This window comes from Aethalodelphis obliquidens, unplaced genomic scaffold (genome assembly GCF_003676395.1).
Source record: "Aethalodelphis obliquidens isolate GAN/ISIS:26980383/991018 unplaced genomic scaffold, ASM367639v1 scaffold18, whole genome shotgun sequence".
Classification (NCBI taxonomy): Eukaryota; Metazoa; Chordata; class Mammalia; order Artiodactyla; family Delphinidae; genus Aethalodelphis; species Aethalodelphis obliquidens.
In genome coordinates, this window is record NW_020837962.1 from 14,776,074 (window position 1) to 14,793,709 (window position 17,636).

General features: G+C 47.6%; 1 protein-coding gene across 8 annotated transcripts in view; it reads right to left on the minus strand.

Moving 5' to 3' along the window:
• Nucleotides 1-345: 345 nt before the first annotated feature.
• Nucleotides 346-17,636, minus strand: part of DZANK1 (double zinc ribbon and ankyrin repeat domains 1) — a 74,523-nt gene continuing 57,232 nt past the window's right edge. For 6 of the 8 annotated variants that reach the window (XM_027118266.1, XM_027118265.1, XM_027118264.1 and 3 more), the window contains exons 13-19: nt 15,605-15,708; nt 14,446-14,520; nt 12,633-12,729; nt 11,810-11,910; nt 10,172-10,252; nt 9,535-9,662; nt 346-1,160 (exon numbers count right to left, since the gene is read on the minus strand). In XM_027118266.1, coding sequence (XP_026974067.1) covers nt 1,037-1,160; nt 9,535-9,662; nt 10,172-10,252; nt 11,810-11,910; nt 12,633-12,729; nt 14,446-14,520; nt 15,605-15,708 — 710 coding nt within the window. In that variant the 3' untranslated portion in view covers nt 346-1,036. Of the gene's footprint in view, nt 1,161-1,570; nt 1,646-9,534; nt 9,663-10,171; nt 10,253-11,809; nt 11,911-12,632; nt 12,730-14,445; nt 14,521-15,604; nt 15,709-17,636 lie in introns of all 8 variants that reach the window. The other 2 variants (XM_027118268.1, XM_027118267.1) reach the window with 2 other exon arrangements.

The window sequence follows — 17,636 nt, forward strand, 5'->3', positions numbered from 1 at the left end:
ACACTGGTTACCCTGGCAGCTGCTCCCTCCCCTTCTGCAGGCCGCCAGGCCAGGCATCTACCTGGGAAGCCAGGGTCGGCACTGCCCAACCCCACTGGGGCTTGGGTCCCACTCTGCACCTGTCCGCCTGCAGACAGTCACCCACCCTGGGGAAATAAAGTGTAGGCAGTGATGCCAGCAGAGTCTATTACTTATTGTCGTGAGTTAATTATTCTAAATTAACAAATATCCTGTTTACAAATGTTAACAGAAACAATTTAGGGACTCCTACTGCAGCATTAGCACCCAAAGATTGAAATGACGACCTGAAAAAAAGAAATGAGTCAAAATTACACATTCCTGCAATTGGTTTATTCGAAGCTTACGTGTCAACCAAAGAACAAGCCATAACAACAGGAATATTGATGAGTTTAGCTTAATAAGGAAAAATTCTACTAAGCTCAATCTTTATGCACTAATTTGGAACCACTTACTAGATATAGTAAGCAAACGACATGCAGAACAGTACGTGGCTTCCCCCATTTGTCTTAGACAAGGGGACAGAATATATGTGTTACCTCTACTTATATTTTACGTGTCCTCTGTGTGAACACATACACACACTACATACATTTGCTTATATAATCCTACACTACTTCTGGAAAGACACGACGGACACGGATGTCACTGGTGGCCTCTGTGGAGGGGACGTGGGTGGTTGTGGGGCAGGGATGAGAGGGAGACTTCACAACATTTTATACCTTTTGGCTTAGAACCGTGTGTAATGTTATCTACTGAGAAATAAAATTAAAGAGCAAATTCTAAGACAAGCAGCAATGCACCACTGAGAGCATACACTACATTCATCAGTCTCCAGGGCATTTGGGGAAACACTCATGGGGTGTTGGGGGCTTATACTGTCACATAACTTTGAAAAGCTTATGAGTGCCTCTCGAGCTCAGTTTTCAAACCTCAAATACGCATTTCAGAAGGAAGAGAACAAAGCACAGCCAGAGCCGGATGGTTTCTTTAAAGGAAGCCTGCGGGGCCCTCAGGGCTAACGGTCATCCAGGCTGAGCTTAGCAGCAAAGAGCGATATGACGGGGTCATCCCCAGTTTCCAGGGCCAGGTCATACGCCGTCTGCTCTCTCGCGTTCTTCTTCTGAACGCTTGCGTTGCATCTGCGAAGGAAATGGGGGTGAGCGGACGGACTCAGGTCTCCGAACCTTCCCTGCCTTAGAGGCCAGTCTGGGAGCTCCTGGCCCCCGTCCCAAACTTCCCCCAAGAGGCCACCGTGACCAGCCCTCAAGGGCAGCTCTACCCTGAGACCTGAGGGGCGCTGTGATCTCACACGTCCAGTGCCAATCCCGGCCGTGGGTTCCCATTGCATCAACGACCCACAACCAAGTGGGTTTAAGGGGGCAACGTTTTCATCGTGCTTTTAAAAGCCCTTAGTGCCCTGGGAGCCATGGGGGGATTGTGGCTCCATTACTGGGTCAGCTGTTCAGGAACCAGGACCCTCTGAAATCCTCACAGGCCAACAGGGGGATCACTGTGGCCATCAGTGTCCCTCGGAGGCCAAGGAACATACCCCAGTAAGGCAGCAATGCACTCCCTTCCTGCCAGGCCCAGCACAGCTGCTCCATGAAGAGCTGTATTTTGGAGTCTGTTTGGATGGGAAAAAATCCCTGGCTAAATCCTTGGTTCGCAACCTCGAGAAACTGGAGAAGGAGCAGGTGACCAAAGGGGCCTTGGTTTCACCCATGACCTATTTAACTAACCCAGGAAAATCTCTTGACTCTGCCCTCTCTGCTCCTTTCCTTGGAGGATTTGGAGGGTAAGCTTTCATATCAGATAGAAAGTGAAAAGCTATACACATATTCATTTTTTAAAGTGAGAAACCCCACAAGGATATGGTTTGTAGTCAATTTAGCAAATGCTAATAAATACTATGTTAGTATATTTCCTCCAAGAGTTCATGGAACGCATTAGACACGGTCTCACCCTTGGCTTGGCCCTTTGGGCACTGTCTGTATGACAATAACCTCTCAGGACTATGGCTCCTATCCTTGTGTAGGGACAATGACCTTGGCTTCAGTGAGTTTGGCTTGTGTGATATGAAAATAAACACCCATCTTAGAACCCAGAGGGCAGGCCCGAGAGGTCAGACAGCATATTTTGCGATCTGCCAGACTGTCTCTACCTTGCCTGGTCAGCTCTGGCCCAGTGAGTGAGCAGTGGATGCTGCAGTGGAGGATGGGGTGCTACCTGCATTCTGGAGTTCATGAAAGGCTCCTGCCCAGAGGTGGCAGGAGTGATGGAGGCAGGAGTCGTGGCTGAAGACAGAGATGAGATGAGCATCTGGAGGTCTGCATTCTCCTGGCCCTGATCTTTCCCTCGACACCCCCACCCTGTCCCCTGCACCTGCAGATGTACCTGCTGCCATACATTTATCCCAATAGAGAAACAGGATGGTGGCCTCTTGCCTGAAAGAGATAAACGGAGCCTCTGGCCACGTCCATGCCCAGAGGGAAGCTTTCCACTTGTCCCAGCCTGAGAGCAGCTTCATACACCCACAACCCACCCCCCCCCCCCCCCCCCCGATAAACCCCCGTCCTACACACAAAAATCCCCCTCATCTAGCCCATTCCGCATTCTCAAACATGGACGGATGACAAAGGGTCACACACATCTGAGAAAAATCTGCAGCATCAAAGAAAAATCAAATACAAATGTAAGAAATTAAAAATGACTGAAGACAATATCAGACAAAAACAGAAGGCTATGAAGAAGAAACAGAACAAAAAGGAGCTCTTAGAAAGTAAAAATATGACTGTTGAAAGAAAAAGTATTCAGCAGGAGGGTCAAGAAAATCTCTTAAAACAGAGAGAAAAAGGGAAATGAAAAATATGGGGGAAAAAATTAAAAAGACAGACAGAGGGGGTCAATTTGAGTGGTCCACCACCTAACTAATAGGAATTCTAGAAAGAGAGAATCGAAAAAAATGGAGGGGAGAAAATACCAAAGAGATAAAATTTCCCTGAGCTGAAGAAATACATGACTTTTCAGACTGAAAGGGCCAAGTGGATGAATGAACAACAGCACATCAAAAAAATACCCCTATGAAATTTCAGAACATCAGGAATACATGCTTCCAGAAGGAACAAACAGGTCAGAAATGAATAAGAATTTGCTGTAGCATTTTCATGGGCTATGCTGGGTGCTAGAACTCATGAGAGCAAGGCTTGCTTATTTTGAACACAGAAATTAATATCAAGGTATTAGTAGTCAAGAGTGAAGAGAAAAGAAAGTCATTTTTGATATTCAAGGTCTCAAAAGTTTTTTTTCTACATACCCTTTCTGAAGAAGTTACCTAAGGCCACACTCTAGCCTGACAAGGGTCAAAACCAAGAAAGAGGAAAATGTGAACAATAACTATAGGTGGATTCCAGTGAAGAGAAATCCCATGATGACCACTGTGCAGCAGGGCCAGAGGGCTGTCAGGCAAAATCCGAGTAGGAAGTATACTCCAAGAGGAAAGTCTCTAAGAAAAAAAGCACTGAAAAAGTAAGAAACCAGGTAAGATTATGGATGTGGTGAAGGCATGTTCTTTTTCAAACCAGAAAAAAACAAAGGCAATCAGAAAGTCCAGGAAAATCAAAGTCACACACAAAAACACACAAGTTGTTCATGGTTTATGAAAGGAAATGAAATGTGACCTGATTTTGAATAATTTATGGTGTGTAAGGAGAATCTACTTGAATTTCTGGTAAGAAAATTTTACTTTGAGTGGCCTAAGTGTTGTTTTCTTGAACCTACAAACAAGAAAATGTAATCAGAGTATACCAATGAACAATATTTATGTAGCTATTATAATGCAATTGCCCTTCATGCTTTTCAACTATTGCAATCAACCTATGGATGAAGAATGGATGTCTTCATTGTGTTAACACAAGTAAATATAGCTGTGATTAGTGTTGTAAAAAGTAAGCATATACTAATAGAAGTTGTGAGATGGAAGGGGAAGGAAAGGTAGAGGTTAAGGTAGAGAGCACTAATATACATTTATAAGCACTTACATCCAGGTGAATCAAGAGACACCACTGACATCACTGAAAGATGATGATTGAAATACAGGAGTTTAGGCATATCATTTATATTTTAACAGTAATTAATAAAGAACAAAAACCGGAACAGAACGATCAAAACATGACGGTCTGGTCAGCAAGCAAAGTCATCCCCCATGACAGCAAGAATCAGCAGCTACTGTCTAAGCTAAATCACGAGTGGTCGGTTTAAGTGCATTGTTCAGTGACAGAGATATAGGTGACTCTCGGGAGAACTTTAAGACATTTACATGTAGTTGTCCTTGGAGACGAGGACTGGGGGTGAAGAGGTGAGGGCGGCAGAGGACCGCCAGGCCCTTCCACAAGATTTGATTTTTCAGTCATGTCCACGTCTTACTTCGATACAATTAAAAAGGGATTTGGTGCATATGAATAGTTTCAATAAACATACACAATTTCAGAAATCTTTCTGCCAGACTAGTCATAAATAAGGCGATGTCAGTACGACTAGGCCAGAAATGAATAACGAAACTGGTGACTAAACCTCCCCATACTGCTCTGTCCCTAAATCAGGTCTGTCCCAGACTAATTCTGGGAGTCTCTGGTCCTGGGGGATGGGGGTGGGGGCCTTTCCTGACCACACCACACTCGATTCTCTAACCTGGCTTTATTTTCTTTGTAGCACTTATCATGCTCTGAAATTACTCATTCATTTGTTTACTTGTTTATTGCCTGTCTCCTCCACTAAACTGTAAGCCCCATGAGGGAAGGGAAGTGATGTCTTCATCACTGCTGCATCTCCATCACCTAGAATGCTGACCAGCACACAGTAGGTGCTCACAAACCACTAGTAAAATGAACACATCAATGAAAAGAATGAATAGACAAACAAATTTAGGGAAGGAGTATTGCCTCCAAGATTGAAACCCATATGAATTGCAGGAAAACATAACTAAGAACTCTGCATCCACCTGTGGGAGGGTAATCCTCTGCCTGATTCGGGCTCCAGAACTGACCAGGTAATGAGAAGGCTTTCCACTTTCCAAAGTAAATGAGAAACTTAGCACTTTCACCGGTTTTGTGTTGCTGCAGAACTCTAAGTGTCCAAACACCCTAATGGTCTTAGACCTTGTCTAAGTTTAGACCTTATCATTCATGTAATTTCAGCTAACTTATTTGGCCAAGGCTCCTGGTGCCAACTAAATCTGAGTGGTATGATTGGTTAGTTTCTCCTCATATTTCTCCAGAGGCAGTAAGTGAAAGCGGCAAGGCCACGTGCCTTATGACAGAATTTCCATGACTTTCCAAAGACCTGCCTTTGGTTTGATACAAACAGTTCCTGCAAGCAACTAAGATTTGGGGATCACCCTTCATATTGTTGTTGGTGGTGGTGACATTATTGTTATTAGTTTGATCAGATCAACATAACTGAGTGGTCAGGCATGGGGGACAGTCCCGTGTCCAACAGCACTGTGAGGTCACTCCTTACCACGGACCATGCTGGGATGATTCTTAAAGTCTCAGTGTTTGTATGAACGGTTTCTGGACCCTCGCTCCTCAGACTGTGGCACCTGGACCACTGGCATCTCCTGAGAGCTTGCTAGAGATGCTGGATCTCAGGCCCGGCCCCACCCAGACCTACCAAATGTGCATTTTCACAAGATCGTTGGCTGACTTACATACACATTAAAGTATGAGAAGCATTTATCAAGTTCATCTTCTTAGTTTGGTGCATTAAAAAAATACACATGCCCTTTCCTTAATGTGAAAACTTGGACTTGGGAAGGCTTGGTGACATCTGTTAACAGAAATAGAACTTAGAACTTAAATCCAGTTGTAACACCTTTCACCCAGGGCTTCTGTTATTTAAGCCCCACGTGGCTCTTCTCCCAGAACCAACTCACCCATCCCCATATCCTGTGTCAATCATCGCGCAGTGGACACTTTCCACTCAAATCCTGATAATCCTCTTTTTTCATAATCGCAGCTTCACGACTGCCACCATTAAAGTCCACGCATCAGGCTCCAGGCACTACAAACGATCTCATTTCATCCTCCGCTAACTCTATGACCCGAGTTCCATTATCCCCATTTTACAGATGAGAAGACCTAGCAAGAGGAATGTGTTCATTTTCTCCACATTTTGCTCTCTCCTGCCTCCAAACTGTCCCCTGTCACCACAGAAGACTCCACTTTCCCCTCCTTTAGCACAATTCCCAGTGGTCACATTCAAAGTGTACATTTCTGATGAGGTCTTTCAGATGACCTCTCCTGGGCTCTAAGTCACTTGAATTATTTGTTCATCTACTCAGCACATGTGTGAGTGCCAGCCTGGTGCCCCCAGATGTGCCAGGGCCACCTGGTCACCTGTGACACAGTGCTTGTTCCTCTCTCGGGGAGCTCAGAGGACCTGGCTGTAAATTCAGGGTGGAGGGGTACACAGTGTGCTACGGGGGTCTGACCACGGAGGTCTCAGTCACACCAGACACCAATCTCCTCCTCAGCTTTCATCTTTCCTGCCTCCCCAGTGGCATAAATAAGGCTTCACTGTCGCTTCACCCCCTCAAGTTCCTGGGGCTTCATCACGCATTTACCATTTGAACTCAGATATATTCACAGGGTTGCGGCATCTCCTAGGTGGACTCAAGACCTTCTGTCTTCACAACTCTCCCCAGGCTGACAGCAGAGTGCAGTGTTCTATTTACTCAATAATGGGGCTGGGGGCGGGGATCTCTGATGGCTAGATTTTCTGGGTTGGTGGTTTCCTGCCTAACCACAGTTTGGTTTTGGAAGATGATGAATCATGACTCTGCCAACTCTTAGCTGTGTACCTAGCTCCCCAAACAAGTTAACTGCAACACGGCGAGGGCACGAGACGGAGCGCATCCTGCCATCAGAACTCCATGCTGTGAGTCTCCTCCTCCGAGGAGCTTGTCATTGTCACGGCAGACCTTCCAGAACGCGGTTGGCACAGCAAGTACACTGTGGTGCTCTGTGAATTTGTATCATAAAGACACTTTTCTACTAATGCACAAGCAACTCAGACTGTTTACTCCAATCTAAGTATCATGGTGAATTAAGGTACATTCTCTCTTTGTAAATCCTGAATTACCTAGAATAAAACTCCACAGGTGAACCTCTAAGTAAACTGATGGCTGCATTTTCCTCACTTGCCTGCTGGGGTAGAGCTCAGAGGCTCGATATTTGAAACTGCCAGTGAAGAAGGGCAGCTACTGTCCAAAAGCAAACAGCATCTCTCTGTGTCCCTTTCCTCACAAGACTTTTTGAACCCGTGTTTCTGAAGTCTGCTGGTAAGAGGTGTCAGGTTTGGTGGAAGATGTGTATTTCTCCTCAGCCATCCCCTTTCTGCTGAGTATGAGTTTATTCTGGTAAGAAAGACACAAACATGGGAACCAGAAACACTAGGGAGGGGCTTTCTGCTACCGGCCAAGCTGCTGGACAGAAGTTACCTGTATGGAGACCACCTGGGCTGCCTCTCGCCATTAGCTAAACAGGCTCAGGGTGAGAAGAGAATGTTAATCCTTGTTTGCAAAGGACAAGTCACGGAGCCTCTTTTACAGGAAAGTCCGATCGCCAGATGGCTTGTGCCTGAAGAGCTGTAGACAGTGGAGCCTTGAGGTCATGTTCTTGGGTCTATAGAGGTCCAGCTGTGGGGCAGAGGCCGGGTGGACCCAGGCCCAAACACTGTGAACTAACAAATATAACCCACACTCAGCAGAATTGGTTCTCAGTGGAAACACCTGCTTTCTGAACCCGCCCCTCCCTGACCCCACGTGAGCTATGTTCTGCTAACAGTAACCATGACAATGCAGGGGGAGTGACAAAGGGCTATTACACACCATTCAGCTAGACCATATAACCACGGCGTTAGACTTAGTAGAAACGCAAGGAGATCACATGTGGATAGATGTCAGTTTACAGAATGGTAATGAAGCAACAATGGGAGCTGAGGAACACCAAAAACAGACAGGTTGCCTGTTCCACGTCCAGAGTTAGGTTCATCCTGTTAGCCGGACTCTTCCTAAAGCCAGGACTCGTCACACTCAAGCAACAACTCAAAATGTGCTCAAGCGATTTTTGTATCAACCACAAACATTATATGTAAATGCTATAAAAAATCCTTATCTGAATTATCCAAACATAAAGTATACCTTCACACAAAACAAGGTGTCATTATTCCTATTAATAATGATAAGTGTGGGAATGTAAATGACGAAGCTGACAAGGTATGACGCCTGTGAACCCCAAGAGAACTTGAGAAAGTAAATTCCAGCCATCGAATATGTACACCCACAGGCCAAACACTCTGCTATAAAATTAAACTACTGATAAAAAGGAGGTCGTGTCTACTGACACAGGAGTCCTACTGGGCAGAAACTTTAAAAACCGCACATAGAAAAATTAAGAGAGAGATATTTTGAATAAAAACGCTAGAGGAAATTTTGAAACAGAGGAGAACAGAAGCAAAGCTATTTAACTTTTGTCCCCTGTGCTCCTTGCCATCCTCGGCAGCACGACTCACAGACCGGGGCCCCCAGCTGCCTCAGTAACAGTGCGGGCGGCAGAGTGGTTGACCTGCGATTCCCCCAGATGACTTCCAGTTCAACAGCTTGGTCAGCGGGATGTAAGCAGTTAACAGCGAGGACGTGGACTCAAAACACTGTCCACCCCAGGTCCCCAGAGTAATTTGCAAGAGAACAGTGGACTCACAAGGCCAGGGGGGGTCAAGGGTGGGAAAGGAACAAAACCATCCCACGTGGCTGGGGATCTCGTCATCCCGCTTCCCAGCTGTGGAAACAGGAGACGACGTGGTGAACCCACATGCACCGCCTCTCCCCGGGGCTGTTCACATCCACGGACGACCGGATAAGGTTTTCTTTCGGCAGTAACTTCACGGGTACATTTCCCATCACGATGAAAATCATGATGAAAACACTGCTTAACACCCAACGGCTAAGGATTTGCAGGCCCACAAATATAAATGAGTTAACAAAATGGATCATCATTTATCAAAGCTACTGAAAGTTAGACAATCCAGCAGTCCGTTTAAAAACCTTTGTTTTGGGCTTCCCTGGTGGTGCAGTGGTTGAGAGTCTGCCTGCCAATGCAGGGGACATGGGTTCGTGCCCCGGTCCAGGAGGATCCCACATGCCGCGGAGTGGCTGGGCCCGTGAGCCATGGCTGCTGAGCCTGCGCATCCGGAGCCTGTGCTCCGCAACGGGAGAGGCCACAGCAGTGAGAGGGCTGCATACCGCAAAAAAACAAAACAAAACAAAACATCTTTGTTTTACCCAGATTTGGAAAACAGAAGCAGTTAAGTCTCCCATTAAGGCCAGAACGGGTTGAAATGGTTCCTAAGTGGTTCAAGTTGAACAGGGCCTGCAAACTGACGGCTCGGAGGAGCCCCACCAAGAAGCAGCTGGCTGCGACCTCACCCCCAACTCGCCCTTCCTCGAGTTTCACCTACGGGCCCCACTGCTGGTCCACGTCCGCTCCCCTCTGCACGAGAACCGGGATCGCTTCGTGGTGCGTGCTCGTGACCGCCGGGCTCAGAACGGGCTGGTCTTCGCTGTCACCGCAGTTGGGATCTGCTCCCTGCCGCGTGTAGAAAAGGACAAACTTGCACAAGGCCTAAGCTCAACGGCACCCGCTCGCCATCCTAGTAAGTATAACAAACCCTTGATGGAACTAAACTGCTTTAACTCAGAAGAGGCAGGAACCCCAAGACCCAACCTATAAAGACACAGCTGCCAAGTCATGTGTTTCTGCTCCCCCAGCGGGAGGCCAGCCACCTGGATGGACAACCTTGCTTCTTTAGGAAACATCATGGTCACACAGGGTCACAGACCAGGGATTCTGTCCACCTTCCTGCACTTTATTTGGGCTCCTGTGCACTTTTCTGCCTATTTTCTTTGCTCTAAAAATTAGCAACAGGTAACAATTAACGTAAAGTTTTTGACTAGCCGTTTAGCCCACTTCCAGACGGTTTTAAGTTAAGCGGCACTGTGATTATCACAATATCGAACAAAACTTCCATCTGAAAGAGACGGGGTGGCAGGCCTGGCTGAAAGCCTCAGGGAGGCGTGTTCTTGGGCTGCACTTACTTCATCACATAGCTGCTCCATCACAGACACTCTTCCTTCCCCTGCTGGTCCGACTTCCTTCAGCAGAAGCCTGTTTTCAGGCTGCAGGATCACAGAAGGTGGTCGTTTGCACCGCCGCAAAATCTTCTTACTGTCACACCCCACTTGTCCAGGCTCAACCCTCAGGGCAAATGTTTCCTCTCCTGGGTAAGTTCTGAGTCCCAGGGACAGGTGAGTGTGAGCACGAGCGTGTATGTGTGTGTGTGATGTGGGGTGTGTATGTATGTGTATATGGTCTTCAATGGCCAGCAGCACAGATAAACACATCTAATGTAAATCTAGCCAGTCTCTGAGGTCTTGCCTGGGGGAAGGACACCACACTGACATTTTTTCATGTTATTAAGGGCAGGGATGCAATGAGAAACCTCGTATAACCCCAGAAACCACACACCAGTTTTATTATGAATATTTCGAGGAAAAGCAACCAGGTGAATCCTAAAGTTTACGCTGCATGCTTTATAAGGTGTTCGAAATCAGCCCGAGTGTGACCACCTGCCTGTGGAGAACCCTCCCCCGCCCCCGACCAGGCTGGGTGCCCGTGTGCCTGCCGGGAGGCCCCGGGGCCCCGCGTGACTGAAGTGGTGGGGCTGGAGGGGGGAACTGACCCTGTGTCCACCTCCAGCTCGCTGCCACAGCCGAAGACGGCCGACCGGAGGGCAAGGTGGTGGGTGAGCAAGGGCACCCACTGTCTCTCCAAAGCTCCCGTTAAAACTATTCATGGTCCATAATTGTGAAGAACAAAACTCTAACAGCTGAGGGAAACCGGGAAAGGGTACCATGCATGGATCAGAAATGAAGGATCCCAAAGATTGAGAGCAGATGGAATCAGACTGACAGGGAAATCAAAGCCAAGAGGAAAACCAGCTGCAGACCCCAGACATGTGAGTGTGTTCTCTCCAGGGAGCCCAGCAGGAGGGCGGGCGTTGGGTGTGGCTGAATCCACAGCGTGTTGTTAAAGGGCTTTACCATGAATCACAGGGATGGCTGGCATCCTCTCCGCTCTCCCTGCTTAAACCCTGATACTATTTTCCATACAGTTCACAATTGGCCTAACAGAGGCTTCTCCTGGGAGCACTGGGCCTGAGAAGGGTGAAGGGCAGAGCCCAGACGTGGCACGGGTTTGGAGAGCCAGGAAGGAGTGGAAACCGCCACGGCACTCCCACTACCGCGCTCACCAGCAGAGGAAAGGCCTTCCCACGCTGGCAACTTCGAGGACCCTCCACCCACAGAGACCTCAGGCCCACAGACCCAGCTGGGCACCCATGCTAATCAAACTAGCCCTTCGTTTATCAACATGATCTAGCAACCAAGGATCGTCACATGTTCAAGACAAGCCAAAATCAAGAAAGAGAAAGATGAGCAGATAGAACTGACCCCAGAGGAAACAGGTGATTCAGGAGACTGAGGAGAACTTTAAAATAATTCCAGTGAATAATCTTGAGAGATTTTAAAGGTTTTGCCTCCATAAAGCAAAAACACACTGCTATAAAAAAGGGAACAGAAAATGAAAAAGTATTCTTCCATTTAAACAATCTCAAAATAAAACATTAGATGCACAGGCTGAAGAAGACAGCTCTAAGGATCAAGGAGAACACATACCGTAAGCTGCTGCTGCTTCTCTTGAAACGTTTTGGTCTTGAAATTCTTGGTCCTTGTGACCTTCTCCGTGGTGTCTGGGGTGCTCTGGCTGTAGTCACTCACTGGAATGACAGGAGTTGAGGACCAAAGTGAAGCCCCCCGCCACTCCCATCATGTAAAGAGCCACTCTCCTGCCATGCCCCCCTCAAGAGGTCGGAAGGAGGAAAAGGCTTTTATAGAAATTTCTATTTGATGAAACCTGGCCTGAAGGACTCCTGGGGCTGTCCTTCTTGGTCCAGAACCAGAGGATGGGAGGAGGGAGGGGAATAAAAGGGGCTACAGTTCTCAGGCCCCAAAAAGCACCCCCTGCCCCAATTTATCTCCCCAGTTCCTGTGAAAGACTTCAAAGGTCTCAGGCCTGACTTTGGGGTGGCCAGAGGAATAACATGGGTGGAACGTGAAAGTCAGAGGCCTGGCTGGGCCGGCAAATCTTAAGCAGTTCTCTCCATCCTCGCCAAGTCACTGTGTTGTTTTTGGTCAACAGTTCTTTAGGTTTCTCTTTTTTAATTATTATTTTTTCTTCCAGGTTTACTGAGATGTAACTGACATACAGCAGCACTGTATGAGTTTCAGGGGCACAGCAGAATGATTTGACTTACATACACCATGAAATGATGACCGCAAGAAGTTTAGTGAACATCGTCATCTCATATAGAAACAAAATGAAATAAATAGAAAAACAAATTTTTCCTCGTGATGAGAACGTGTAGGATTTACTTTCCTGTAACGACATCCATATAGAACTGGTCAACTGCTTTAAAGTCCCCGGAAGGGGACAACTCACCCAGGTTGGACCCGCTGCCGAAAAGCCCGTTCCCTCCCTCGGTGACACTGCTCAGAAAGTGGTCGCTGAACTTCACCGTCTTGTTCAGGTAAAGGTTCTGGCCAATGAAAACATTCCAGCACCATGAAAGATGAGGCTGCCGCGTCCCAGCAGAATGGTCTCCCTGCTCACCTGCTCCTCTTTCTGTTAACGACAGCCCTGTCTACCCAGACAGTCAAGCCTGCAGCGTGACCATGCTTCCAGACACCTCCCTCGCCTCACTGTGATGTTTTGTCCATTCTGTCTCTTACGCAACTCCTCATTCTGGCCCCTCTTCTCACAGCGAGATCATTGCAACAGCCTCCAAACAGGTTCCTGCCAGCCCACCTTCCCTGTGGCTGCCCCAGCCCCTTTATACAATGAATGTATACGTAACTGTGTCCCTCTGTGCTTACAACCCTTCCATGTCTTGGGATTAGGGTGGCCTGACGGGGAGGCTCAGGCTGCAGAGTCTGTATCCTGGTTTGGTCACTTAGTAGCTTAGGGGCCTTGGAAGAAGCAAGTTGCTTAACTTCTCTGAGCCTCAGTTTCCTCACCCGTAAAGCAGAAATATTATGACCAGCCTCAAAGAGATGTTGTCAAAGCAAAATGAGGTTACATGGATGTCTATAAAATGAGGATGGGTGATACACAGGCCAGACCCAGGATTCTGCATCCACCTGGACCGGTTCCACAGCGTGGCACCCTGCTCCTGCCATCGGGAGCCGCCTGCTACTTCCTGAGCACAGAACACGCAGGCTAAGAAAAAACACCCACAGAACCGGGGACACATCCCCGACTTCTACGCGACGGACAGCATATTGCAGGTGCTCTTGTGTCTGTCCAGTTCCCCTTAACCAGTCAGGTACCATCCCAGCTGCCACGTTGGCTGCTAACAGCTCACAGCTGACCCCCGTCTCCAGCTGCCCTCAGTAGGTGGGTGCTGACCTGCCCTAGCGGTTATGCCCCTCCCCCCAGCCTCAAGTGGGGACAACTGTGTGGTGTGACTTGCCGTGTTCTGCATCCCTCAGTCCCATTCTCCTGAAGCACCTCCTCGCCCAAGCTCTGCTGCAGCCACACAACCGAAAACACAGCATTTAGTGCTTTCCTTGGTTACAAAGCACATTCACGTGTATCTTCCCACCGGACACTCCCAGCCTCCCTGTGGGTCAGGCAGGGCCCAGCTATCTGTCCCAGTTTTAGAGACATCGTTAGCACCCTGCCAGGTCACGGCCAGGCCCGAGTTCCCCTCCTTTTCCTTGCCTTCTTCACTCTCTTCTCAATCCATTAATTATCCTTTAATATGTTGTGACTTCTTGTCCAATGAAACTAAAGCTGCCTGTATCAGTTAATGTTTGTCACACACTTATGGGCTCCATGGCAATGTTCCAGTTACCAAATGAGAGGGAAGATCCAGGGAGACATGGCCATAAAGTATGGCTTATTTTTATAGGCAAATAGGTCAAAGTACATATCAGCAAACATTTCTGTCAGTCTTTCGCCTATACTCAGACTTCAGTGGGTATAAATAAACCTGAGAACTACAGGACCAATAGGGTGGGTGATAATTCCTTTCTGTTCTTATGACATCTTTATGTGCCTGAAAGCTGGCTTCTCTGAGGTTTAGCTCAGTTATTTATCTAATTCTATGAAATTGCTGGCCTCCAGTTAAGTTTCATAATATTCTAAACTCCTCCTTTCTATGAATTATGCAGAAGCATTTCAATAAATCATAAGCTACCATTTACTAGGTCAGTCAATTTTGAAATGAATAACTTCCGGCGGTTTTACTCACCTTGTTTGAGACTTGAATATAATTCAGCCTGATGCTAACTTCATAGCCATCCTCATGGACGGTAGCAGAGATGAGCTTGTAAAAAAGTATTAGAGAGAATTCACAACCATGAGTGTGGGATTCAAAGCCCGGAGCCACAGCCAAGAAATTCTGAGATGCAAAGCTGTACATTTAATCAAACATTTAATTAACACAAAGGAAGGCAGGAAAAGAGAAACAAAAACTAGATGAAATAGGACACAAATGGCAAAATGGCAGACACAAATCCAGCCTTCTCCATAATTCCATTAATTATAAATGAACTAAATACTCCAATCAAAGAGCAGAGATTGCCAGATTGGTTAAGAAAGCAAGACCCAAATTGATACTCTCTATAAGAGACACACTTTAATGAACCCACATGGCTACAAGTCATCACCTGGCAAAAAGTAACCTGGGAGGGCCAGGCCTTGGCAATCAAGGGCCAAGTATTCAGATGAGCAGCTGTCTCTGTAAATAGTGGGAGGAATTTAGATCAATGGGGCTCAGCAAATGCTTTAAGGATCAGATAGTAAATATTTAGGTTTTGTGGGCCATATGGTCCTTGCCATTGCAGTGCAAAAGCAGCTACAGACAATAAGTAAATGAATGAGTGTAGCTGTGACCCAATAAAACTTGATTTATAAAACTGGTGGCAGGCCAGATTTGCCCCACAGGCCACAGTTTTGAGACCCCTAGATTAGGCCAAGGAATTAATAAACCACCAAAATAGATTATCAAAGGAAACTGAGCACTACTTGACAATGACACAGTTCCAGTGTTGGCCTAACTTGGTGGCAGAGGAGGGGATGGGCTAACTTTGAAAGGTTCTTTTAGTCTCATGACAGAGGAAAAGGTCTTCTCACAGATGTGTGTCTTTATAACAGCAGTATCCCTGGGGTCTGACAGACCTGCTTCAAATCCTGAATCCCCCGAGACCCAGAGTGTAGTCTTGGGCAGGTCACCAAATCTCTCTGAGCCAGTTTTCCTGGATGTCAAATAAGGCAAGGAGGCATGGAAGGTGGGACAGGAAAAAGAGAAAGGGCAAGTAAAGTGCAATTTCAGGACAGTCCGTGTGAGCAACCTCAGCCTGATCCCATGTTATGCTCCAGAGAGGAAGTCCTGCTCAGAGGCCACCCACCTTTCCCATCCTGGGCTCTGCAATCAGGGCCCGGAATTCAGGGTTGTTCTGAGCATAAGACCTGAGGTGAGCGGAGATATGGTCCACCTGTTTTCTCCAGTATCCTAAAGAAGGAGAGAAACCCAAACACACGGATGATTCTTCTGGGGTGAAGGAGGAAAAGTGTCAGCATGCAACATGCATTTTCAGAGAGCTCATTTCTCTTTGCCAAACTCTGTGATGGTTTTTGCTTTCTGAACCTCGACTGTGCACTAGAATAAGTTCCATGAATATTATAGAATTCCAAAGGAACGTATTTTGATTGCCATATCTGGGGTCTTTTTCTTTTATTCGTTTAAAATTAACCATATTGAGAAACAACTTACTAATAAAGTGCACCTATTTTAAAGGTAAGTGCCCCTATTTTGAGTTTTGGAAAGGTATACATCCCATCGATATGGAGAACATTCCCATCACTCCAGAAAGCTTCCTGTGCCCCTTTCAGTCTGCACAGGGTTTAAAATAATTCGAATTTATTGCCACCATTTCAGGCTTGAGAGATTTCACGTGAGTCTGGTTTCTCGTGCACAGGTGGGCGATACAGTAGCACTGGGCCTGCCCTTCTGCCAGGCCTGGCTGCCTGGGGCCGAGGGGTGGCTGCCCGCTTTGGACGGGGCAGGGCGCTCCAGCCAGCCACAGCCCTTGCAGGCCTGGCTGCCTGCCTTTACTTCCTGGCTCTGCTCTGTGGCCACTTGAGTATGAAAGCCTGCGTCGGATCCCACCTCATCACTTTACCAGTGAGGACACTAAAGCTGAGAGCAATTGGGTGGCTTTTGCAAGGTCATCCAGACATCTAAATCTTACTCAGCCTTACTTTCCTTACCTATAAAATGGGACTAATACCTCTTACCTCATACGTTATTGTGACACCAAATAAGAGAACCTCAGTGTCTTAGTTTGGGTACCCCTGACAGCAGAGCCTGAGACGAATATTTAGTACAGGTAGTTCCTTTTGAAGGTGACCCTGGGAAGCACGAATGATGGAGCAGAAACAGCAGGACAAGGCAGGAAGGGAAGTCAATTAAGAATCTGTTAAAAGCTGGTCAACGCCGTGGGCAGTGGGGCTCCGTCCTGCTGGGACCTAAGAGGAACCAGGCAGAACACACCCCAGGTCTGTGCACCGGACAGAAGGACCGAGGCATTCACTCTCCGCCCCCGGCCCCGTGTGTGAGCTCCAGCACTTCTGAACTGCACCCGCCTGTGGACCGGCAGTCTTCTACTGCTCTGAGGCAGCAAAGCAAAGAGATGCCGTGGCACGTTTGACGAGGGACGCGAGCAAAGATGCGCAGAACCAGCCACCACGCTGTGCTGGAATCAGGAGGGCAGAGGGGTCTGGGCATCACGAGAGTCGGCTGCCAGTAGCTGACATAACCCCAGAGGGAGCACTGAGCCCAGCACAGGGTTTGGCACAATGTAGGCACATTCACCCCACAGTCACTGAGCACCTCCTGTGTGCCATGCACTGTCTGAGGGCTGGGGATACAGCAGTGAACAAAGTTCTTGCCCTTGAGGAGTTCACAGGTGGACCCAGAGAAAGTACAGGTAAATAAATAAATACGCAGGCAGGAGTACGCTAAACACGAAGATCTGACTGAGAATCTACAACGGATGTACAATTCCAAGATCAAATGTCAACTCTCAAAAAGGCCTACAGGGAGGGCTTTATGGAAAGGCTGGGAGGGGTGAGGGGGTCTTTTGGAAAAGGTCCTGGCAAGACCGTAAGTCCTCTTTTGGGGGGTGAGGTCTGCTCCCTCCCAGCTCGGGATGAAAGAGGGGGTTCCAGGGGCTGCCTTCTGCTATAGGGAACTGAGGTCCCATGTCTATTTTCTGTTGGTACCAAGCAAAGCACCCCAGAACTTGGTGGTTTAAAACGTCAACCACCTGAGGCCTCACACTTCTGTGGGTCTGGAGTGTGGTCAGCGCCCAGCAGGGACGGCTCATCTCTGCCCCACATGGTATCAGCCGAGTCATCAGCTGAGGCTGGGGGTCCGAG